This window comes from Narcine bancroftii, chromosome 7 (genome assembly GCF_036971445.1).
Source record: "Narcine bancroftii isolate sNarBan1 chromosome 7, sNarBan1.hap1, whole genome shotgun sequence".
In the NCBI taxonomy this organism is placed as follows: domain Eukaryota; kingdom Metazoa; phylum Chordata; class Chondrichthyes; order Torpediniformes; family Narcinidae; genus Narcine; species Narcine bancroftii.
The window spans coordinates 27,629,263-27,655,283 of record NC_091475.1 but is presented as its reverse complement, the minus strand read 5'-3'; the positions used below and the strand labels follow the sequence as shown (position 1 = coordinate 27,655,283).

At 42.1% G+C, this 26,021-nt stretch overlaps 2 protein-coding genes across 6 annotated transcripts in view; one reads left to right on the top strand and one right to left on the bottom strand.

Moving 5' to 3' along the window:
* The window catches only part of nme7 (NME/NM23 family member 7), a 140,501-nt gene extending 121,860 nt beyond the window's left edge, over nt 1-18,641 (bottom strand). For 2 of the 3 annotated variants that reach the window (XM_069889269.1, XM_069889271.1), the window contains exon 1: nt 16,539-16,673. In XM_069889269.1, coding sequence (XP_069745370.1) covers nt 16,539-16,658 — 120 coding nt within the window. In that variant the 5' untranslated portion in view covers nt 16,659-16,673. Of the gene's footprint in view, nt 1-16,538; nt 16,674-18,557 lie in introns of those variants that run through there. The other variant, XM_069889270.1, reaches the window with a different exon arrangement.
* Nucleotides 1-26,021, top strand: part of blzf1 (basic leucine zipper nuclear factor 1) — a 39,928-nt gene that overhangs the window by 10,686 nt on the left and 3,221 nt on the right. The window contains exons 1-6 of one of the 3 annotated variants that reach the window (XM_069889267.1): nt 16,787-16,862; nt 22,332-22,387; nt 23,504-23,949; nt 24,251-24,450; nt 24,756-24,884; nt 25,697-25,916. In XM_069889267.1, the coding sequence (XP_069745368.1) occupies nt 22,357-22,387; nt 23,504-23,949; nt 24,251-24,450; nt 24,756-24,884; nt 25,697-25,916 (1,026 nt within the window). In that variant the 5' untranslated portion in view covers nt 16,787-16,862; nt 22,332-22,356. The other 2 variants (XM_069889268.1, XM_069889265.1) reach the window with 2 other exon arrangements.

The window sequence follows — 26,021 nt, the reverse complement described above, 5'->3', positions numbered from 1 at the left end:
TTAGACAATATCTCTCCAAATATTTCCTATCTATTTAACTGTCCAAATATCTATTAAACATTGTAATTTATGGCCACTTTCACCATTTCCTCTCATTCCATATTTCCACCACTGTCTCCATAAAGCTTTCCCCTCTTTCATTATTCTTCTTTGGCTTGGCTTCGCGGACGAAGATTTATGGAGGGGGTAAAAAGTCCACGTCAGCTGCAGGCTCGTTTGTGGCTGACAAGTCCGATGCGGGACAGGCAGACACGATTGCAGCGGTTGCAAGGAAAATTGGTTGGTTGGGGTTGGGTGTTGGGTTTTTCCTCCTTTGCCTTTTGTCAGTGAGGTGGGCTCTGCGGTCTTCTTCAAAGGAGGTTGCTGCCCGCCAAACTGTGAGGCGCCAAGATGCATGGTTTGAGGCGTTATCAGCCCACTGGCGGTGGTCAATGTGGCAGGCACCAAGAGATTTCTTTAGGCAGTCCTTGTACCTTTTCTTTGGTGCACCTCTGTCACGGTGGCCAGTGGAGAGCTCGCCATATAACACGATCTTGGGAAGGCGATGGTCCTCCATTCTGGAGACGTGACTCATCCAGCGCAGCTGGATCTTCAGCAGCGTGGACTCGATGCTGTCGATCTCTGCCATCTCGAGTACTTCGACGTTAGGGGTGTAAGCGCTCCAATGGATGTTGAGGATGGAGCGGAGACAACGCTGGTGGAAGCGTTCTAGGAGCCGTAGGTGGTGCCGGTAGAGGACCCATGATTCGGAGCCGAACAGGAGTGTGGGTATGACAACGGCTCTGTATACGCTTATCTTTGTGAGGTTTTTCAGTTGGTTGTTTTTCCAGACTCTTTTGTGTAGTCTTCCAAAGGCGCTATTTGCCTTGGCGAGTCTGTTGTCTATCTCATTGTCGATCCTTGCATCTGATGAAATGGTGCAGCCGAGATAGGTAAACTGGTTGACCGTTTTGAGTTTTGTGTGCCCGATGGAGATGTGGGGGTGCTGGTAGTCATGGTGGGGAGCTGGCTGATGGAGGACCTCAGTTTTCTTCAGGCTGACTTCCAGGCCAAACATTTTGGCAGTTTCCGCAAAGCAGGACGTCAAGCGCTGAAGAGCTGGTTCTGAATGGGCAACTAAAGCGGCATCATCTGCAAAGAGTAGTTCACGGACAAGTTTCTCTTGTGTCTTGGTGTGAGCTTGCAGGCGCCTCAGATTGAAGAGACTGCCATCCGTGCGGTACCAGATGTAAACAGCGTCTTCATTGTTGGGGTCTTTCATGGCTTGGTTCAGCATCATGCTGAAGAAGATTGAAAAGAGGGTTGGTGCGAGAACACAGCCTTGCTTCACGCCATTGTTAATGGAGAAGGGTTCAGAGAGCTCATTGCTGTATCTGACCCGACCTTGTTGGTTTTCGTGCAGTTGGATAATCATGTTGAGGAACTTTGGGGGACATCCGATGCGCTCTAGTATTTGCCAAAGCCCTTTCCTGCTCACGGTGTCGAAGGCTTTGGTGAGGTCAACAAAGGTGATGTAGAGTCCTTTGTTTTGTTCTCTGCACTTTTCTTGGAGCTGTCTGAGGGCAAAGACCATGTCAGTGGTTCCTCTGTTTGCGCGAAAGCCACACTGATTCTGGGAGGACATTTTCGGCGACACTAGGTATTAGTCTATTAAGGAGAACCCTAGCGAAGATTTTGCCTGCAATGGAGAGCAGCGTGATTCCCCTTTAGTTTGAGCAGTCTGATTTCTCTCCTTTTGTTTTTGTACAGGGTGATGATGATGGCATCATGAAGGTCCTGAGGCAGCTTTCCTTGGACCCAGCAGAGCATGAAAAACTCATGCAGTTTGGTATGCAGAATTTTGCCACCAACTTTCCAGACCTCTGGGGGGGATTTCATCCATACCTGCTGCTTTGCCACTTTTCAGTTGTTCGATTGCCTTATATGTCTCATCCAGGGTGGGAACCTCATCCAGCTCTAGCCTTAGGGGCTGTTGAGGGAGCTGGAGCAGGGCGGAATCTTGGACTGAGCGTTTGGCACTGAAAAGAGATTGGAAGTGTTCTGACCATCGGTTGAGGATGGAGATCTTGTCGCTGAGGAGGACTTTGCCGTCTGAGCTGCGCAGCGGGCTTTGGACTTGGGGTGAGGGGCCGTACACAGCCTTTAGAGCCTCGTAGAAACCCCTGAAGTCGCCAATGTCCGCGCTGAGCTGGGTTCGTTTGGCGAGGCTAGTCCACCACTCATTTTGGATCTCCCGGAGTTTGCGCTGAAGATGGCTGCATGCGCGACGGAAGGCTTGTTTCTTCTCTGGACAGGACGGCTTTGTAAGGTGAGCCTGGTGGGCAGCTCGCTTCTTTGCCAGCAGCTTCTGGATTTCCTGGCTGTTTTCGTCAAACCAGACCTTGTTTTTCCTGGAGGAGAAGCTCAGTACCTCTTCAGTGGATTGCAGTATGGTAGTCTTCAACTGATCCCAGAGGGTTTCAGGGGACGGGTCCGTGAGGCGGGTTGCAACGTCGAGCTTTGCTTTGAGGTTTGCCTGGAAGTTTCCTCTCACTTCGTCTGACTGCAGGTTTCCAACATATTTCCACCACTGTCTCCATAAAGCTTTCCCCTCTTACATTATAAGACAAGGACAGACAACGTACCTGGTCACATACTGAGGACTGCTCAGACCAAGCAATGGAGGTCCATATGGACATCTTCAATACATCACTAAAGTAGTCTATCATCCCCACTACCATTATCTCAGTACCCAAGAGAACTGTAACAGGTCTCAATGACTAGCAACCAGTGACAGTGACCTCCACCATTATGAAATGCTTTGAGCCTCCAGAGACACTGGACCATTTGTCCGTCCACTCCATCCTGTCCCACCTGGAGAACTATGCCTCATATGCTAGGCTGCTCTTCATTGACTTCAGCTCAGTGTTTAATACAATCATACCCCAGAGGTTTGTGGGAAAGCTCTCCTCTCTGGATCCCAACAGCCCTCTCTGTGACTGGATTTTGGACTTCCTAACAGAAAGACCAGTCTGTCCAGATTGGCAGCAGTATGTTAAGCACCATCACATTGAGCACTACACACCTCAGGGCTGTGCTCTTAACCCACTCTTGTTCACGTTACTGACCCACAAATGCATCACCATATCCATTTCCAACAGATTCTTCAAGTTTGCAGATGATATGACAGTACAGGTAGTCCCGTCTTATGACTGTAATGGGGACCAAAGGATTGACTGAACTCAGGTTGGTCATGTCAAATTCGCTCCGTTGTTCATGCCTCAGGTCATGCAACATTCAACAAATGAACCTATAATGGGGACCTTAGGCTGCTAAGGTGAGCAGCGACCACTGTATACAGTACTTTTAATACAAAATATGTAGTTGTACAGTAGTTTCAATAAAGATTTTTTAAAAATTTTGGTCATATGAGCGGGTGGACATAACTCATGTAGGTTGGAAGTCAAGAACTACCTGTAGTTGGCCTCATCAGCAACAAGTTGCGCTACAGAGAAGAGGAGGAAAATTTCAAGATATGATATGAAAATAACAGCCCAAATCTCAACATGGATAAGGCAAAGGAGATGATTGTGAACTTCCTTTACAGCTCAATAGTGAAGAGAATAGAGAGCACCAAGTTCCTGAGTCCAGTAAAGGAGTGACACAATCTGGACACAAAATATCTCCTGAGTGAAACACAAAAGTCTGCACTAGCTGTGACTGCAGTAAAAGCACTCAAATGCTGCAGGAACTCAACAGATATCGCAGTGTCCATAGGTGGTAAAAATGTATTACAGCCGTTTTGGTCCTGAGCCCTTCTTCAAGGTATGAGAAAAAGCATGCAGGCGCCTAAATAAAAGAAATGGCAGGGGGGGTGAATACAGACCAACACACAAAAGGTGATAATTGGATATGGAGAAGAAGCCAGGAGAGAGGAAAAAACAGTGTCAATATAAAGATGTTACGTCTCAGCTGTATAAAGTTGGACACAAGCCTTCACTGCTCTTCCCAGCCTGACTGCGAATCACTCTGTTGGACAAATCTCCAAAGTGGTTCAACTCTCTAAATTTTTGGAATAATCTTTGACAACGTCAACTGTTTAGTCAAGTACTGACACTTTGGCTCTATTTTCTTTCTTGTTTTGCTATTGAGGTTGCGGGTTAATCTCGATTTGGGAACTTTATGCACCGCAGCATGAGTTCCAGTTGAATGCTCCTTAACACTTGCTTGGTCATTTCATTGTGCCATGGTATTAATAGCTTTTTATGGTTTAAAGTGGATTCTGCTTAGCTCTTTCTTTCTTTGTACTTATTTTTATAATTGGAGAAGAGTCATTTTCCTTATTCTTTCTTTTCCGCTACAGGATTACTAATTCTCTCTCTTTCGAATTAATTAATCGTTTTTAGTTGGGTTTCTGGATTTTCTTTTTTTTTTGCAATATAACTTTCAATCTATTAATGTCTTTCACTTTGGTCTTGCTTGTTTCTTTTAGCCATAATATGTCTAATGGTTGTGGGAACCTGGCTTTTTTTTTAAACTTTTTTTCTGGGAGTGCTGCCAACAGTGAGATTTGGTGGGGCAGTTGTTTTGTTTATGAGCATAGTGTCAAGGACAGTTTGGGATAATTGTGTGCGGGGGAGAAAGATTAACAAGGTTAGTCTGGGATTTGTATGGGAAGTTATGTTGGCTGTTTTTGACTGGGAATGCCTCGATACTTTGAAAGAATTTATTAGTTTATTAATTTACATTTTACTGATCTAAATTTTTTTTCATTATATTATTGATTTTGATTTTTTCAGATGGCTAAAGGTATTAATATAATTTATTGGAATATCTCGAGTTTGAACCATCTGATTAAATGTAAAGTCTTTTCACATATTAAAAAGTTTCAACCTGGGATAACCTTTTTACAAGAAACTCATCTGTGTTTATCTGATACCTCTCATTTCTTAAACATTTGGGACAACACTTCCACTCATCATTTATGGCTAAGTCTAGAGGCGTTTCAATTTTGATTCAAACATAATGTTATCACTGACACTAATGGATGCTTTTTGATTTTGTCTGGCAAACTTTATAATAAACTATTTTTTGTTAATGTTTATGGCCCCAATATTGAAGATCCAAATTTTTTTGAACATCTTTCTTTTTCCAGATTTAAATTTATATTATTTGATTGTAGGAGGCAATTTAAACTAATGACTAAACGCTGTGCTTGACCATTGATCTCCCAAAACTGTTATTTTAAATAAGTCCATTATACTTATTAATTCATTTATGTTGCAGTCTAGTATTATAGATGTTTGGAGATTTCTCCATCCTAATCATAAGGAATTCTCTTTTTTTTTTCTAATGTATGTCATACTTACTTGCAGATTGATTATTTCCTCACAGACCAACAATTAATTGCACTGTTGACTCTTGTAAATATGAGAGTATAATAATATCAGATCATACTCTGGTGGTTTTATCTATTAATATCCCAGACTTACCTAGAACACGAAGTAATGGCATTTGAATCCAATTTTATTGTCTGATCCTGATTTTTTGCAATTTATGAAAGATCAAATTGCTTTTTTTTAATAAAAATTACTCCTCTGAGGTCTCTGGTTTGGTAATCTGGGATTCCTTTAAACCCTACATTGAGGTAAAATAATCTCTTTTATGGCTAAAGTAAAAAAGAGTGCCAATTCAGAGGGAGATGAACTAGCCAACCAGTTGAAATGCATTGATCAACAATATGTCTTAATTCTAAAACCTTGTTTTACTTATATATATATATATATATATATAAAAAAGGAAAACGTCAAACGTAAAACTAGATTTCATTGCTTCTTACTTACCCTATACAGACTCAACTTTTAAAAAGTAAATCTAAATTCTACATATATGGAGATAAGGCTGGGAAGCCTTTAGCCAGCCAAAATAAAAACTATGTATAGATGATGGAATGACTACTGCTGATCATGTTGAGATAAATGAAGTTTTTTGTAAATATTATTCTAAGCTCCATAGTACTCAATCAATTAAAGATTCAGCCTCTGTAGTGAAATTTTTTGTATAATTTAAATATTCCTTCACTATCTTCAGAGAAGCAGTTACTGCTGGAGAAGCCCATTTCTTTTGAGGAGATTGCTACAATAATTATCTCTTTGCAGTCAGGCAAAGTTCCCAGTCCCGATAGTTTCCCAGCAGAGTTTTATAAGATTTTTTCCCCATTTGGATTCAGTTCTTTCTGAATTCTTGGCTGCTGGAAATTACTGGATAACTTTTATGAAGCTTCAATCTCTCTTATTCCTAAAAAAAAAGATCCTTCTGACTGTTCTTCCTACAGGCCAATTTTTCTTTTGAATGCTGATGCTAAGATACTAAGATGTGGCATGTAGGTTAAAAAATATTATCTCTTATTATATCTGAAGATCAAACTGGCTTTATTAAGGGTCATTATTCACAATTTAATATCTGTCATCTATTAAATATCCTTTATTCTCCCACTGTTTCACCTTCTGAATTTATTATTTAATTGGATGCTGAGAAAGCCTTTGACAGGGTAGAATGGGATTACTTATTTAATGTTTCAGAGAAATTTAACTTTGATTCTTGAATGCTGAAGGTTTTGATCTGGAGCTCGGGTTGCCGATGAATCAAACAGGTGTCTGTGTGGCCGCCGAGATTGCACGAGTGCTGGAGGTGAATCGACAGACACTCAGTGACTCCAAAGAGACTTTATTTTGCTTCTCTTTCTCCTGTTGTTAGGGATGCCAGCCGATGCTCATGGTGACTATTTGTTTGCTGTAACAAAGGTTAAATTACATCATGCACGTGTGGTGACCAATGCGTTTGGTGTTCAAACTGGCTCTAATTGTAACGCGCGTGCAGTCGGAGCAGCCTATACCAAGCTGGTGCTAGGCATCTTCTGCTTCCCCTCAAGGAAAGGGCATGCAAATGCAAAGTATGAAAAACTGCCAGTCAGTCACACATCTTCTGGTTCGCAGCAGTGGGAATAGGGAGCGCCTTTAAAACGCTCACTGAGAAAACAATAGAGCAGCGAGTTTTGGAACAAACCTGTTGACTGCCAGTCTCATTATTCACTCTATATCGTGAACTTTACATTGGTGACCCCAATGGTCCAAAGGGCATTTTGGACCCAATATCATGGATACAGCAGCAGTAAAAGCTGTTGCATTAAAACTTCCTACCTTCTGGACACTCCAACCTCATACTTGGTTCAGTCAAGCAGAGGCACAGTTCCAGATCAGACAAATAACATGAGATTCCACAGAGTACTTCCACGTGGTGAGCTCCTTGGACCAAGAAACTGCTGCCCGGGTAGATGACTTCATTCCTCGAGCAAATGCTTGATGACATCCAATTGATGGTGGCAGACGCAGACTTCAGTGTCCCCTGGAAGGTAGCAGCCAGAACAGACATCCTCTGGAAAACCAGGAGGGAGAATGAAGCTGCCATCAACCAGCTATCCAGAACAAGGACCCTACAGCCTGCCAAGCCCAGAGGGACACGGAGCACCAGCAACCCCAATGGAAGATGGAGGACACAGAGGACCCACGGTGCTTCTACTGCAGATAGGGTACAGAAGCCTGACATGCCAATCACCCTGCAAGTTTCAGGGAAATGCCAGGGCCAGCCACTGCTGATGACTTCAGCTGCTGGCCACCCAGACAGACTGCTGCACATGTGGGACAAAATGTCCCTGTGAACACGGGAGCAGAAATCAGCGTCATCCCACCCACCACACTAAGGACAACAACCAGACAGCGTGGACTCACCTTGAGAACCACAAACAACAGTTCCATATGGACCTATGGCAAATGCAAGGTCCAACTACAACTTGGCACCAACATATTTAAATCACGTTGGCCATCGTGGACAAACCGCTCCTGGAGTCAGATTTTCTTGGGGCCCATAGTTTGCTGGTTTACCTGAAGGGTTGGAGGCTGGTCCATGCCGAAACCTTTTAAACATTCCCTTTTGGGGAAGCCAGACTACCTGCACTGCACCTGGACTCTGTCGCATTGTCCAGCGACCAGTAGGTTCCTTACTGAATTTCCATTAATCCTCAAACCACAGTTCACCTCGACCATGCCAAAGCATAGAATGTAGCTCCATATCATCACTCAAGGGCCACCCCTACACACAGGGGTTAGAAAAGTATCCCCGGACAAACTCCGCTTGGTCAGAGGAGATCAGGCGCATGGAAGAGCTCAGGATTGTCTGCAGGTCTGACAGTTCCTGGGCCTCACTGCTACACATGATGCCGAAGATAGCCAGGGGTTGGCAGCCGTGTGGGGACCATAGACATCTGAATGAAGCCACCACGGCGGACCGCTACCCCCTACCACACATTCAAGACTTTGCAGCCAACCTACATGGAGCCCGCATCTTCTCAAAAGTCGACCTGGTACGTGGCTACCATCAAATCCCAGTGCAGCCAGAGAACAACCAGAAAACTGCTTTGGCCTGTTCGAGTTTCTGCGGATGCCTTTCGGACTAAAAAGTGTGGCACAGACTTTTCAGCTCCTAATGGATACAGTGGAGTGGAATTTGGATTTCCTATTCCTATACCTAGACGACATCCTGATCCCCAGCAGGAACTCTAAGGAGAACTTTTCCCACCTCGGCCAGCTGTATACCCGACTGAGAAAGTTTGAACTGGCCATTACCCCAGCCAAATGCCAATTTGGACGGGAGACATTTGATTTCCTGCGTCACAGGATCTCAAAGGACAGTGTAACTCCTCTACCGAACAAGGTAGAAGCCATCTGACATTTCAACCACAGTCTACCACAGTCAAAGGGCTGCAGGAATTTGTGGGCATGGTAAACTTCTACCACCACTTCCTTTCATCAGCAGCCAGCATCATGCGACCACTTTTCATCCTGATGTCGGGTGAAAAGAAAGACATCATTTGGAACCCAGAGGCTGAAGCAGCTTTCGTCTAAACAAAGGAGGCCTTGGCAAATGCTGTCATGCTAGTACACCCGAGGATTAACGTTCTGACAGACCTCACAGTGGATGCATCAAACACAGCAATTGGCAGAGTACTGGAACAACTCGTAGGTGGACACTGGAAGCCCTTGGCCTTCTTTAGTAGATGTTAAGACTACTCGAGTTGAAATACAGTGCTTCCGACAGAGAGTTGTTAGCACTCTACTTTCTGGAAGGCAGACCGTTTACATCTTTCACTGACCACAAGCCCCTAACCTTTGCATTCACCAATATCAAAACCCTGGTCAGCTCGGCAGTAGCAACACCTTTTGTATATATCGGAATTCACAACAGTGATCCATTAAAGACAAAGTTGTGGTGGACGCTCTATCCGGGCCAACCATTCATGCATTGGCACAGGGGATTTACTACTCAGAGCTAGCAGAGGCGCAATGAGGAGATGAGGAGACACACAGCTACAAGACCACAGTCTCAGGCTTGCAGCTGCAGGACATACCCTTGGGTCCAGGTGAGTAAATGCTGCTTTGTGATTCAGCCACAGGTCATCCCCACCCCATCGTCCTGGTAGCCTGGAGATGGCGTGTATTTGACTCCGTACATGGCCTAGTGCACCCCACCATCCAAACCCCAGTATGCATGATATCCAACGGGTTATGTGGCAAGGCCTCAAAAAACAAGTCAGTGACATGCACTCAGTGTCAGACAGCCAAAGTCCAGAGGCATACTAAAGCCCACCTGCAGCAGTTTGAACCTACAACCTGCAGATTCGACCATATCCACATCAACATTGTAGGGCCACTGCTAGTATCATGGTACCTCCTCACCATGGTGGACCATTTCACCAGATGGCCAAGGCAGTTTCTTTCACAGACACTACCACCGAATCCTGCGCCAGGGCTCTAGTCGCAACTTGGGTAGCATGATTCGGCATCCCAGCCCACATCACATAGGACAGAGTGGCACAGTTCACATCAAGCCTGAGGGGCACCGTAGTCAGCTCACATCAAGCCTATCAGCCGCAATCAAATGGCTTGGTGGAGCACTTCCACAGACACTTGAAATCAGCACTTGTGCCCAAGGTGAAAGGCCCAAATTGGGTGGATGAACTTCCCTGGGTCCTACTCAGGATCTACACAGTGCCCAAAGAAGAACTGCAAGCTTATTCAGCCAAACTGGTCTATGGAACCCCCTTGGCACTCCCCACCGAGTTCCTACCTGCTCCGAGGGGGCAAGAAACAGACACCATGGTGGCCCTGAACAAGCTCTGCAAAGGGCACCATCCCGACCTCCTGACACAGACGAACACCGACCTCCATTCCCAGACAATTAAAGGACCGTGAGAATGTCTTTGTTAGAAGGGGCGCACACTGGCCACTGCTGCAGCAGCCATACAAAGGGCTATTTAGAGTAGTAATAAACAAAGGGTCTAATTTTGTGTTGGACGTGGGTGGTAAAGAGGAGGTGTTCACAATTGACAGATTAAAGCCAGTGCACGTGAACTTGGAAAAGCCAGTTGAAGTGCAAGCACCCAGGCGTAGAGGCAGGCTGCCCAAACAGAAGAAAGTGCAGACTTTGGGTTGTGGGGGGGGTGGGGGGGGGAGGTCACAGTTCTGGGGGGTGGTTGTGTGGCAACTTGGTGTTCAGGCGAACTGGCTCCAATTGTAAAGCGCATGCGGTCGAAGCAGCCTACACCTCGATGACGCTAGGCATCTTCCCCTTCCCTTCAAGGAAAGGGCCTGCATACATGAAGCATCAATAGCTGCCTGTCAGAGACACAGCTTCTGGTTCCCAGTGGCAGGAACAGGGAGCACATTTAAAATGCTCAATGAGCAAACAATAAAGCAGCAAGTTTTGAAATAAATCTGTCAGTCTCGTTCTTTGCTCCACAGCGCAAACACTACTGGTTAGTTTAACGTATTTAAGTCTTTTAAATATTTAATATATCTGACAAAAAACGCTGGACACAGCACCAATCTCTGACAATAAAAGGAACTTTGAATCTTGAAATGCCTTATTAAAGCCCCCGTAGAGAACATCCACAATTTTGCCCTCATTAACCACCTTTGTCACCTTCTCAAAAACTCAACTAAATTTGTAAGACATGACCCACGCTGTATAAAGCTATGCCTTATCTCACACTATCCTTCCAAATGTGAGTAAATTTTATTCCTGTTTCCATTCCAATAGTTTCCTTGCCTTTAACCAGCCTATAATTTCCAAGATTATCCCCAGATCTCTTCTTGAATCTCTACAACAATGGCTGCTCTTCAGTCCTCCATCCTAATTCTTGTCCTCAGTATCCACTCTAGTGAAGGCTAGTGTACCATATTCTTTGTTCTGCACCTTGTCTAGCTGTGTCACCACTTTCAGGGACATACTGAATGTACTTATGCCCTTCCTTTTCTGTTCGGCAATACTCCCCAAGCCCCATCTTGTTCTGCATATGTCCTGCCCTAATGTAATTTCCCAAAACGGTTTGATTCACACATGTCCAAATTAAATTTCATCTGCTGTTCTTTGCCCACTTTCCTAGTTGACTTTGATCCTCTTAGACAACATCCTTCAATTTTAATGTTATCTGCAAAGTTATTGGTCATGCCTACTGCATCTTTAATATATGTGAATATAAACACTGGGCACAGAACCAATATCTGCAGCCCACCACTAGTTTATGGACTTCCAACCTGTAAAACAACCTTCCACTTCCACAAAATCATTTTCATATCCAGTTGACCAGCTCACCCTTTGTCATGTGATTTAACCTTTCAGACCAGCCTATCATGCAGGGCCTTGTCAAAGGTCATGCTAATGTCCTTGTACACATGTCTACTGCTCTACTCCCATTAATCCTCTTGTTAACCTCTTCAAAACCTCAATCAAATTTGTGAGGCACAATTACTCACACACAAAGCATGCTGACTATTTCTAGTCTTTGCCTTTCCAAATATAGATGGAGCCAATCTCTCAGAATCCCCGATGGGCTAGTGTGCAGAGGACATTTCCTCATACGAAAATGTAAATGTCACCTTTTAAAAACCCAATTTAGACAAAAGAGGCATTTTGTTTTTCTTTCAGAGGGTCATGAATCTTCAGCATTCTGTTCCTCAAAGGGTTACAGAAATAGAGCCTTTCAATATTTTTAAGGCAGAGTTAGATGGATTTTTGATAAATGAGATCGTGTAAGGTAGTATGAAATCTGATAAACCATGAACATTAAATACAAGAGCTGACTTAACACCTCACTATTGCTCACAGTATCTATGCTCATGTACAACGTACCAAGCCACATGCCAACTGCCCAATAATACACAATCTCAATGGGATTTTAATAATACAAGGCAACTGCTAAATTAAACTTAAAGCCAGTCTATATAGAAATATCTATATTGATCAGATTGATTGTTGGCTTCACTCTCAGTCTAGTACAAGTAAATGTTCAAAGTACAAGAGGAAGAATTCCAAAATTGCACACCCCATGAAAACTGTACAATTGTTTCCCTCTTCTGAGTAGAGAGGGACTGAGATTTTGAGTGAAAAGATAGATTGCAATAAATGCTGCACTAAACTCTTCTGGTTTAAAAGAATCTTTAACAAGTTACAAGAAAACTGTAAACAAAACCTGGAGAAAACAAAATCAAATGGGAAAGATCAAAGAAGTGAATCAAATAGATAACTTTAACAATGCCCCAACACAGAAATAATGGTCCAATTAACCATATAACCATATAACCATTTACAGCACGGAAACAGGCCATGTCGGCCCTTCAAGTCCGTACCGGTTCACTTGAACAACTCCACTAACTCCTCCGCAAACTCCTGAGGAAGTAGAGGCTTTCTTCATGATGCCATTGGTGTGTTGGTTCCAGGAAAGATCTTCCGAGATAGTGACTCCCAAGAACCTACATTTGCTCATCCTCTATTGATGACAATAAAACAATTAAGTCATTAAGGAAAAGTTCTGATAGGTTCACAACCTTGAGGAAAATTTCATAGAATATGCTGGGTTTCTTGAAAAGCATGATACTGAACCTACAAGGAAACATGCCACCTTGGATTTGGACCTGCGCAATGAGACAGGAAAATTAGCAATCTTGTAATTAGAGATCCTTTCTTTTTTCTCTTTGGCTTGGCTTCGCGGACTAAGATTTATGGAGGGGGTAAAAAGTCCACGTCAGCTGCAGGCTCGTTTGTGGCTGACAAGTCCGATGCGGGACAGGCAGTCACGGTTGCAGCGGTTGCAGGGGAAAATTGGTTGGTTGGGGTTGGGTGTTGGGTTTTTCCTCCTTTGCCTTTTGTCAGTGAGGTGGGCTCTGTGGTCTTTTTCAAAGGAGGTTGCTGCCCGCCAAACTGTGAGGCGCCAAGATGCACGGTTTGAGGCGTTATCAGCCCACTGGCGGTGGTCAATGTGGCAGGCACCAAGAGATTTCTTTAGGCAGTCCTTGTACCTTTTCTTTGGTGCACCTCTGTCACGGTGGCCAGTGGAGAGCTCGCCATATAACACGATCTTGGGAAGGCGATGGTCCTCCATTCTGGAGACGTGACCCATCCAGCGCAGCTGGATCTTCAGCAGCGTGGACTCGATGCTGTCGACCTCTGCCATCTCGAGTACTTCGACGTTAGGGATGAAAGCGCTCCAATGGATGTTGAGGATGGAGCGGAGACAACGCTGGTGGAAGCGTTCTAGGAGCCTAGAGAGATCCTTTAGGAAAAAATGATCACAGTATGCCTCTTGAATCATTTCCTTCGTCTTGTCTATGTTAAGACTCAGGTTGTTACTCTTGCACCATTTCACGAGATTTTCCATCTCTTCTCTGTAGGGCAACTCGTCGTTGTTGCTGATGAGGCCAACTCCTGTTGTGTCATCTGCAAACATGATGACATTGTAGAAGTTGTATCTGGTGATGCAGTCATGGGTCGTAGCATGAACAGGATTATGTTGTAAGATTTTGCCATCATGCCAGAGTAATGAATTTAAATCACTAAACCTCAGATATGAAGTTAGAAAATGGCAAAGAATAGAACACAACATTGGAAATCAGCTCCTGTCTAAGCAGCAACAGGGATCCATTCCAAACCTACTGTAGCAACAGGACTATGGCAGATGTCATCCCACTTTTCTCCACAAAGCCCTGGCACACTTTGACAGCAAAGGTGCATACATCAGGATGCTCTTTATCGACTACAGTTCAGCATTTAACACCATCATCTCCTCAAAACTGATTAGCAAACTCCAAGACCCGGAACTCAACACCCCACTGTGTTATTGGATCATGGATTTGCTCACCTACAGTCCATAACAGTGAAGATTGGGGAGAACCTCTCCTCCACAATCTCCATCAGTACCAGAGTACAACAGGGCTGTGTTCTTAGCCCCCCTACTCTACTTTCTTTACACTTATGACTGTGTGGCTTGGCATGCACCGTTAACAAAGTTGCTGAAGGCATCACAGTAGTGGGTTGTATAAAAAGGGAAAATGAGTCAGCATGCAGGAGGGAGATTAAAAACTTGGCTGAATGGTGCACAAACAACAATCTTGCACTCAATATTACCAAAACCAAGGAACTGATTGTTGACTTCAGGAAAGGAAAACCAGAGGTATACAATTCAGTGATCATTATTGGGGGATCAGAGGTGGAGAGGGTGAGTAAATTTAAGTTTTTGGAAGTCACCATCTTGGAGGATCTATGCTGGACCCAACACACTAATGGCATCATGAAGAAAGCACATCAGTGCCTCTACTTCCTCAGAATGTTGCAGGGGTTTGGCATGACATAAGAAACTCTGGTAAATGTCTATAGATTGTAGTGGAAAGTGTGCTGATTGGCTGCATCACAGTCAATGCCCCTGAGCACAAAGCACTGCAAAAGGTAGTGGTCACAGCCCAGGACATCACAGATAAAACCCTCATCTCATCATTGAGAACATCTAGAGGGAATGCTTCCAATGGAGAGCAGCAGCAATCATCCAGGATTCACACCACTCAGAACACAATCTGTTCTCGCTACCACCATCAGGAGAGGTATAGGTGCCACAAGCCTCACACCACCAGGTTCGGGAACACCATCAGACTCCTCAACAACAAACTCAATCAGGGATTCATTTAATAACTCTTACTTTGAACTTTATTGCTTTTTTTGCTCTCTCTATTGCAGTTTGTTTACATTTCTTTATATGTGTATGTTGAGTCCTTTTTTTTTGCACTGCCACTAATATTCTGCCTTGCCTGCAGGAAACAGATTCTCAGTTGTAAATGATATCACGTCTGCAATCTGACATTAAATCTGAAACATGAAAGTCTGCAGACGCTGTGATAGTAGTGCAAATACAAAATTAGTGGAGGTACCCAGCAGGTCTCTTCGCTTCCGCCTTCCATAGGAAGTAAAGATATATAACCAACGTTTCACGTCTGGGCCCTTCTTCAAGGTCCTCCAACATTTTTGTGTCTGCTGAATTCCTCAAGCATTTTAGCTATAATACCCAAAAATGCTGGGGGACCTTGAAGAAGCAAGGGCTCAGCAGTAAAGCGTTGGTTATATATCTTTACTTCCTATGGACGCTGAGAGACCTGCTGGGTTCCTCCAGCATTTTAGCTATAATACCCAAAATTGCTGGAGGACCTTGAAGAGGGAAGGGCTCAGCAGTAAAGCATTGGTTATATATCTTTACTTCCTATGGACGCTGAGAGACCTGCTGGGTTCCTCCAGCATTTTAGCTATAATACCCAAAATTGCTGGAGGACCTTGAAGAGGGAAGGGCTCAGCAGTAAAGCATTGGTTATATATCTTTACTTCCTATGGACGCTGAGAGACCTGCTGGGTTCCTCCAGCATTTTAGCTATAATACCCAAAATTGCTGGAGGACCTTGAAGAAGGAAGGGCTCAGCAGTAAAGCATTGGTTATATATCTTTACTTCCTATGGACGCTGAGAGACCTGCTGGGTTCCTCCAGCAATTTTGTGTGTACAGCTAAATAAGTGCACATTTAGTCTCTCTAAACTTGGCCTGTTCCATATCTGCCACACTCAGCTGTTTTATACCTACAAAAAAATACAGTGAAAGACAATCTCTTTAAGGAAGCTTCCATTCACGGGAGATAGTTGTCATGGAATGGGACGACTGCAAAATTCTCTCCAGATCTAAGCAGATGGTTTTTACAAGTAGATTCTACAAATTGGAATTTATGGTTGTAAAACCGCTGGGCTGATCGATGGCCGGGGTTACCATCCAGTAAGGACACTGCAACCGAAGGCACTTCAGTATTTTTCCCTCGTCTAATCATGAACTCAACACCTCGGCTCAAAGATGGAGGCTTCACCGAAGGAGAACAGGGGAAGCAACCAACTACAGGCCGGAGAGTCAGAGATCGTGAGCCATGGAGGGACCTGATCTCCCACACCAAACGGCAAGGGACCTGAATGAACGCTGTTGATGTATTCTTCAAACAAGGCGATCAACGTGAAACAAACAAACCACGAAGAAGATCATCCCGCACCACAACCAAGGAACTGCTCAAACCCCGAGGAGCCTCTCATTCTCACAGGACGGCCCGGCCACTGAGATTCGCCGTGCGGGCCCCTCCCGCCGCCGCTCACCATGTTTTGCGAGGGGCGCCCTCCTCCTTCTCCTCCTCCCGCCCTTGCTTCTTCCTCACGCTCCGGATCCGTTCGGCCGCGCGCGTCGCTTCTCGCCCCATAGCAACGGCGGCGCCGCATTCAAATGGAGGGGGCGGGGCGGGAATGCTTGACCTGCATGCTCATTTTAATTTTATAATTTTTAAACAAGAGTATAATTTTACCATTTTAATAAGGAGTAGTAGTGTTTTAGGCTATTTAAGAGTTGGATTTCGGCGACGAGCTTGTGACACCGGAAGTGCTTCCCGTGGCTGCGTCCACGCTGGAACTGAGCTGTGGCTTCAGGTGGGTTCGCGCCGATACCCATCCGGCCGTTGTTATAAACATTTGGATCGATCTTTTGTGAACAAAATCAATATTAAATCTTTGTAAGTGATCAAACGTAAGTTAACTGAAATGTTTCTGTCTGGGATTTTATTGTAAATTCGACCAAAGGCCTGAAAGAACCATCCATATCAGAATAAATGAGGACTGGCGTGCAGCGTATGGAAGAATCAGACGTTTAAACATTACAAACGTTTTAATGTTCCATAAAGAAGTATTACTTTACAACCTGTTGTATAACTGCCACCTCTTGCTGCTCTGTGGGGCTGCCTCGCCTATGATCAATTTTAATGGGCTTTGCTAATTTGTGACAGAATGCTAAGGGGGTTGTCACTACTTTAGAAGTGAGGGGCGATGTTCCTCTTTGATGTAGAGACGGGATGTTCTGCCTTTTGATGTTCTAATCTCGCATAAGATATCTTTTGGGTACGGGTGGAAAAGTGTAAAACTAAGTATGTCAGAAAAAGGAGGTAAGAACAGGGACCAGCTTGACCACGGTTGAGATCGAGGACCGAGAAGTCATAAGGCATTGTTTTAACAGAAGAGACTGACCAGTTGGCAGGCTCACTTAACTGCAGGACCAGCTGCCTGATAGTGTGTTGAGTTCTCAAGTTTTGCGAAACGAATAAAGTGCCACTCTTAATGATGAAATTTGTTCTAAGGTTTAGAAGGCACCAAACTTTAACAGGTCTTCAGTAGTTATCTATGCCATTTGTTGAATTATATCGATGGATCTCTAGATGTCTAGGTTTCCACTTTCAGTGTATTTCGAATCTACCATTTCATGAGAGAAGCAGAGTGTATATCCACCATAGACTTTACAGGTAAACGAGGAGTTTGTACATGCTGGAGAACTAGAACAATACACAAAAGTCTGGAGGTCATCCAGCAACCATAATAGGTGTCAGAAATAAAACTTCTCACACATGAGTCTCTTTAAAACTGATGACACGACAAGCTTTATTTACAAGTCTGCAGAGTTGGACTCAACTGGTTTCTCACCAGTTAAGCCCCGATACATACAGTGCATTGATTTTTATACCCTTATTATTTGCCCTTCCCCTTCTTATTAATACTGTTTAATGCTTGTCTAACCCAATCCTCATCAGATCCAAATTTCGGCCACCAGACCGAGGAACCTTTAGTAGGTTGTTTTGACCAAAGGAGACAATATTGGACCATCTTTTTCTTGTTTTTGTCCCGATATCTTTTACTATCCCAATTTTCAAACATTCTCCCCAAAGGGCTGTCAAGGGGTACTCCCAGGAATTGTCCTGAATTTTCAGACGAGCCCTTAGATTTTGATCTTCCCATTTTCCCACCTAGATCTGTTTATCGTTGCTGAGGACCCTCTCGCTCTGGACCCTACTCCCTTCCTCTCAGACGCCTCGTCGGAGGTGCTGTCCCTCCTTCGGTTACCGCTGAGGTTTTCCTGGGGTTGACCCCTCTCTTCTCGGCACTTCGTCGGAGGTGCTGTCCCTCCTTCGGTTACCGCCGAGGTTTCCCTGGGGTCTATCCTAGAGTCCCGCGACAGGGTTCTCACACAACGACAAAAGATCTATACTTAATCTATTCCGTTAGGTTTTTATCCAAACAGGTGCATCCCGTTACACCTGTTACCCAATCCCCACACCACAATCGTAAGTCGTCACTTACCGGTGTCTTCCCGGGGATTGAACCGTCACCCTTCTCCTCTCCATCTTGTCGTGTCACCCTGTCCGGATACCACTCGCTCAAGCCGCCCGAAGCGACGAGCAAGGGACTAGGAGCCGCTGAACTCAGCGGGGTGCACCGCCTCCGATGTCCCTCTTCTCGCCTCCCCTCACGGCCGGAGTGTAGATCCCGGACGAGCCCCCATTTGTCAGAAATAAAACTTCTCACACATGAGTCTCTTTAAAACTGATGACACGACAAGCTTTATTTACAAGTCTGCAGAGTTGGACTCAACTGGTTTCTCACCAGTTAAGCCCCGATACATACAGTGCATTGATTTTTATACCTTTATTATTTGCCCTTCCCCTTCTTATTAATACTGTTTTAATTGGTTAGTATTACAAAAACATTCTAAGTATAACTGCATTATTAATTATCACGTTCGTTACGTACGCTGTGAACTCTACATTCACTGAATTCTGTTTCTCACACTTCTTATCAATCCTTTGTCTCCTGCATGTCTCTCACTATGACCATGAAAAGATAGGTTTAAAAAAACATATTCAGCAGCTCCTTCTGTCCTTGACTGCTAGTAAACTCTCTGTCCATTCTGGCTTCCCTGTTTATGATTAATCATCACATTTTAACTTAAGTCTTTTTAACCTAAATTCTCTATATAACAATAGGTAGTAGATTTGCTTTTTTTTTTGCTTATTAATATCTCTTGGTGACAAATGAGGACTGCATAATGCATTTTGATAGACAAGATATTATTTGGCAAACACAGAAACATAGATAAACTAGAAGAGGCTACTTTGAGCTTGCTCTGCTATTGAAAATGATCATGTTTGACCCTCTTATTCCACAAATTAATATTTCTCATAAATTAACAAGTGCATAAATAAAAATAAGCTAGAGGCATGAAACTGAAAGTATGTAGGTTATGTTAAATCTGTATCAAACTTTAGTTAGAGTAATGTGCATACCCAGGAACTGTAAGGATTTGATCCCGAATCTTTGGTAATTTACAATTTCTAAGTCAAAACCTGGTTTCCAGTCACATTTGACCTGTGGTTGATCAAGACTTTGCTCTTTCATGTCCAGATGATGTTTTGTGTGTAATGGCCTATCCCATGTTTTTTAAATCTCTCACACAATTGAGTGGAAATAGGATATTCCCCACGCAAGAAAAATTTCCAAAGAATTTGAGGAGAAAGCACTTAGAATACTGAATATAAAGTTGTGTTTATATGTGTAAAGGTTTGTCACAGATGGCTATGGAGGCCGTCATTTAAAATGGAGGGTGATAAGTTCTTGATAAGGGTGTTAAAGGTTACAGAGAGAAGGCAGGAGAATGGGGTTGAGAAGAAAAATTCATCAATCATGATTCGAATGGCAGAGAAGATTCAATGGGTCAAATGGCCAAATTCTGCTTCTGAGCCTTATTGTCTTGTATCAGAACTTCCAGGTTTCATCTAAAGCCTTGTACCTTGCATTTCTCCATGTTAAATGTGTTTCTTTTTTGTATTGTCCATGTTGGATGTCTTTGGCTTGGCTTCGCGGACGAAGATTTATGGAGAGGGTAAAAAGTCCACGTCAGCTGCAGGCTCGTTTGTGGCTGACAAGTCCGATGCGGGACAGGCAGACACGATTGCAGCGGTTGCAGGGGAAAATTGGTTGGTTGGGGTTGGGTGTTGGGTTTTTCCTCCTTTGCCTTTTGTCAGTGAGGTGGGCTCTGCGGTCTTTTTCAAAGGAGGTTGCTGCCCGCCAAACTGTGAGGCGCCAAGATGCACGGTTTGAGGCGTTATCAGCCCACTGGCGGTGGTCAATGTGGCAGGCACCAAGAGATTTCTTTAGGCAGTCCTTGTACCTTTTCTTTGGTGCACCTCTGTCACGGTGGCCAGTGGAGAGCTCGCCATATAACACGATCTTGGGAAGGCGATGGTCCTCCATTCTGGAGACGTGACCCATCCAGCGCAGCTGGATCTTCAGCAGCGTGGACTCGATGCTGTCGACCTCTGCCATCTCGAGTACTTCGACGTTAGGGGTGTAAGCGCTCCAATGGATGTTGAGGATGGAGCGGAGACAACGCTGGTGGAAGCGTTCTAGGAGCCGTAGGTGGTGCCGGTAGAGGACCCATGATTCGGAGCCGAACAGGAGTGTGGGTATGACAAATTGGATGTAATTGTTTATCAATTGCAAGTACAGTAAAATCTCCATTATCCGATATCTATGGGGATCGTAGATGCCGGAAATGCAAATTTTCCATTTGACTGAGACTCACTCTTACAATGCCTAACTAATACACCTCCATTAAGAATATTCCATTTTATGCATGATACAGTATAATTGGTTACACAGGTTATATATCACGCCCCAAAAGTTAAGAAAATGGGATCCAAAATTATCAGATAGATGTTTTCGCTGTAAGAAGGAAATGGGAACAACAGTACAAGCAATTTGGGTATGAAAGTGAAAAAGTTTTGGGAAGATCTAAATCAGATATTAAATAAAATCACAAAAAAAACAACATACCGAAAAATCCAGAGACCTTTCTTCTAAGTAATATAAGAAGTAAGGAATTAGGCCTCAAACTGGATGAAGTGCAAAAAAATTTATTATGATAGCCTTAGCTGTAGCAAAAAAATGTATAATGTAAACTTGAAAATCGGAAGAGAGCCTGAGAGTACAGCAATGGTACATGGAAATGAATAAATGTATTCCATTGGAAAAAATAACATATAATTTAAAAAATAAAGTCACATTATTTGAACAAATTTGGGAACCGTACATGGAACATAACAGAGAGGGCTTGCGTCAGACTCCACCCCCTAAAATGATAAGAAGACAAAATTACTTGATCCATTGTGTAAAAGTAGATGACACATTTTTCTTGTTTATTTTTAATTGTGTGATGACATTGTTTAATGGTATTATTGTATTGTATATGTTGAAGGTTTTGGAATGGGGTGGGAAGGGGGGAGGGAAGGTAGTGGGGGGGGAAAGGGGAGAAAATGCCACTGTGTATATTTAAGAGGGAAATGTTTGTATATATTTTGGTTAATATGGTTCAGTGTGAAAAATAAAAAAATATTTAAAAAAAGAATACTCCATTTAAAAGTCAGATCGTGCAAATTGTAATTAAAAAAAATTAGTATTGTACTCTTTAATTATGCAAAGTTCTCTTAATCAAGTCATTCCTATAATTTACAAAATTTAAATTCATATTTGAAACCCAGTCGCTGGTGCTGTAACAGCAGTACGCTAGCTGCTACACTAACCGTGACATTGTCATAATTAATTCCCCCCACCCCAAGTTTACAGGCAAAGACTTATCAATATACCTAATAGTAATAAAGACTCTTACAAGGTGGGGAAAGGGAGACACTTTGGGAGAGTTGCCCCAGTAGGGAGCAGTATCAACTGGCGCTTCATCCTGGATGCTGCCATTTAATTCAAACACAACTTTATTGAAATTTTATTCATACAGCTGCTGTGGGTGGGACATGACCAGGGTGTTCCACTGGCTTAATGTTTGCTTCCAAGGGGTTATGTGTTGCTTCTGAGAACATTTACTTTTACAATTTTAAATTTTTATTTAAAACTTTATTCTTATTTATCTTTTATGAAAATTATTTTTTTTTTTTCTCCATTGATTGCCAGATAATGTAGATTTTACTGTAGTTGGAGTACATTAGCATCATTTACAATAATTTACAAAAACATTGGGTTTGTGTTGATCTGGCAGTGTCTGATAATAAATTCTTTTTTTCTCAGATTAACGTTAGTGACAGCGTTTCGAATGTCAACAGATTTCAAAATGGAGAATAAAGGTATTTTAATAATACATGATTTTGAAATTATGTCAAAATCAGTTATATTGATTTATGTAAAAATTGTAGCAATGAATTATGCCTCTGAATTTATCAAATATATCTGTGGTCATGCTATCCATATTTGCCTCTCATCTCCTGATCTTTTGCATTAATGGAATAATTTATGTTTTAATATAGATAATATTGTACCAAAATATGTAAACTTCTTGATGAATTCTTCTTTAAATGTAATTTCAAATTGAGATTATTAGTAGGATTATCTTGGAATATTTAGACGGCCATGATTTGTCTTCCATACAGTCTCTTACCATGCATCAACTTTGACACAATGCCAGTGGTTTTTGTCTTTGGAGTCAGAAGGTAATGGGTTAAAAAATTGCATCAAACCAAATGCAAAGATCAACCAATATTACTTAAGTTATTTCACCTCAGTTGTCAACTTTAGAAGTGACAAGGTAGTGCTGTTTAATAAAAGAAAGTACTCCATGGACACTTGAGGCACGTGTTGCTGTTTGGATTGTGATTCCAATTTGCCATTACATTAGTTTAAGACAAATAGGTTAAAACTAATGCTTCATAACATCTCTGCAATTTCAGGATGTAAAAGGGTAGAAAATGTATCATATGTAGCATAATGTATAAATAAACAAGTGAGCAACTGTACATGAAATTCAGAAGTCCTGTTCAGATGTAGTATTGTGTTTTGCCGGACATAGGAAATTTGCTTGGCTGAGTCTTAAACTATTATTATTTTGTCAGGGGAATCACTTATTCAGTATCATGAAAATGTGTTAGGGAAGCCATCTTGTTATTGTGCAGCAAAATTAACAAAATGTAGAAATTGGTCCATTTAAACAATATTTATAATTACCCAGAAAAGAAGCAAAACTAGGGATGTAATTGTGGAATATGTATATTTAATTTTATATCAAAGTAGTAAGTTAATGGGACATGATTTTAAAGCAGTTAATAAAATACAGTATTGTGCTAGGATTGAATGTTGCCACAGTTTACTGATGGTTAATGTTGCTTAAAGTAGATTAATATTGTTACCTCTGTTTAATATATCTAGCTTTATATTTAACCAAATAAAGAATTTGTTTAATATTTTAGTTCCGAAAGTACGATCCATCCGTGGACCTGGAGATGGAATGGAAACAGAAGAACCAGCCAAACCAATGGAAAATACGTCAGGAATAAATAAAAAAAGTTATTTTGCTCTGCGAACTAATGTAACATCCAGTTCTTCTCAAGTTATTGCTAAGCCTGGCATTCTTCAGCTTGGGAAAATTCAGCCAAAACAAGCAATTGAAGTAGAAGCTGTTAGGATTTTGGTTCCCAAAGCTGCTATAATTCATGAACTTCCTGCAAAGAGTATAAAACTGACTGACTTTGCAGGTTCCCATAAAGGTGAATTGTCAAGTCAGTTAGAAAATACAATTGAACTCAAAAGAGAGCTGACTGAACTTAAAGCTGCCATTGAAAAATCTCATTGTTCTGAAAGAAGACTCCTTCAGGATAAAGAAGGGCTTGCTAATCAAATCCGGGTACAGTCTGAGGTGAGGTGACACAATTTTAATATGTGTTCTGGTCTTAGATTTGCATCTCTCTCCCAAACCTGTCAAATTTCTCCTAACACTGCAACAAATTGCTAGAAAGATACAGAAAAGGGCATCAGTTAGGTGAGGGGCTTTGGGAGAACAATGTAGGTCCTTGTCAAAACTGAATATTGTGGATAGAAAACAAAAAAAAACACAGGATTAGTTAAAATGTATGGAATTAACAACTGAGAGTAAATACTAATAGGATCTTTGAGGTACTTAAAAAAATAAAGCAATGAAAGATATTTTTCTGTTGCAGGTGAATCGTGAATTGAAAAAATTGCTTGTGGCCTCTGTTGGCGATGATCTTCAGTATCATTTTGAGCGCATGGCTCGTGAAAAAAATCAATTAATCCTGGAAAATGATACTTTGAATCAAAATCTGTCTCAACTTTCTGAACAACTGGAAAGGATGACCATACAGTGTGATGTATGGCGCAGCAAGTTCCTTGCGAGCAGGTTACTAGCCTATGGCATTTGAAGTAAATTCAACAAAAAAGTAGAATTGAATAAAATTAGATACAACTTTTTTTTGTTTTAATATGCTGCTTAAAATGTATTTTGTTTTAATACTTTGGCTAACATTTCAGTGTTTTCAAAAAATTGCATTCATTTGTGTCAAAAACTGTACAATGGCTTCAGAGCTTATTTTTGATGTAAACTACATTCCTGAGTTATTTCTTAAATGCATTAATTTTTATAATTTGAATTGGTCTGTTGTAATTTTATAAATAACAATTTGTTTTGATCATCGTCTCACCCAGAGTAATGGCTGATGAGCTGTCCCATTCCAGGACATCATTGCAGCATCATATTAGAGAAACTCAGAGTGCTATTCAGGATCTTCTCATGGAACGGGAACAATTTCGTCAGGATCTGGTTGATGCCCATAGGTATGCTTTTTTTTTCCTCAAATGTCAGATCATGCTTTATCAATTAATCAATAAACCTCAACTCTCCAACAGTTACAAAGAAATTTCAACATTCTTAGGAAAGCAATGTCCATAAATTAAGCAGATTACCACTGAATGGTGCCTATCATTGATAAGTACTTGTATCTCAGGAAAACATATTTACAGTGATGAACATTTAGGTTGCCCTGTCACTTTTTCTCATATTTAAACAACTCAAAACTGATGCTGCATTTTTCTCAATATTTATTATTAAAGGAGTGGTTCCAACTTGTTAAAATAAAAGCTTAATTTTCATTTTCAGATAGTTTTTCAGCATTCTAGATTCTAAACACAGTTGAAAATAGCTATAGCAAAATGCCATAGGCTAGTAACCTGCTCGCAAGGAACTTGCTGCGCCATACGTCACACTGTATGGTCATCCTCTCCAGTTGCTCAGAAAGTTGAGACGGATTTTGATTCAAAGTATCATTTTCCAGGATTAACTGATTTTTTTCACGAGCCATGCGCTCAAAATGATACTGAAGATCTTTACAGATTTTTGTGAGCCAGAGAGGACAGCTTTAAGATGCAGTAGTAATACTTTAAGTATGTGTATGTGTGTATATACATATATATTTACACAAAAATCTGTAAAGATCAACTTTGCTATAGCTATTTTCAACTGTCTTTAGAGATCTATATATATAAAAATATATATTTATATACATATGCGCGCACGCCCTGAGTTGAAATTGTGTAAATTAGTTTTGCAGAGAACAAACTATCAAGTAATTTATTTTTATATTTCATAGATTTCTTGAAGAGCTCTTGGTATCACTGCAGTGGGGTCGGCAACAAACCTACTATCCTTGTGCCCAACCACTCACCACAGCAGAACTTGCTTCTGCCAATTTTAAATTAGCTGAGGCTGTAAATTGTCATCTTCTTGGAAAACTAAATATAAGTAATGCACAAAAGACTAACCAACAAATGGAATTCTGCAACACACCTGCTGAAAAAATGGCTGAAAAGGTATAGTATCAAGATGATATTGCATGGGAAAGTCCTTGAAGATGATATTAAGGACTTTTCACTGTCTTGAACTTCAAGTAAACTGATACTGTCAGACTATTTATG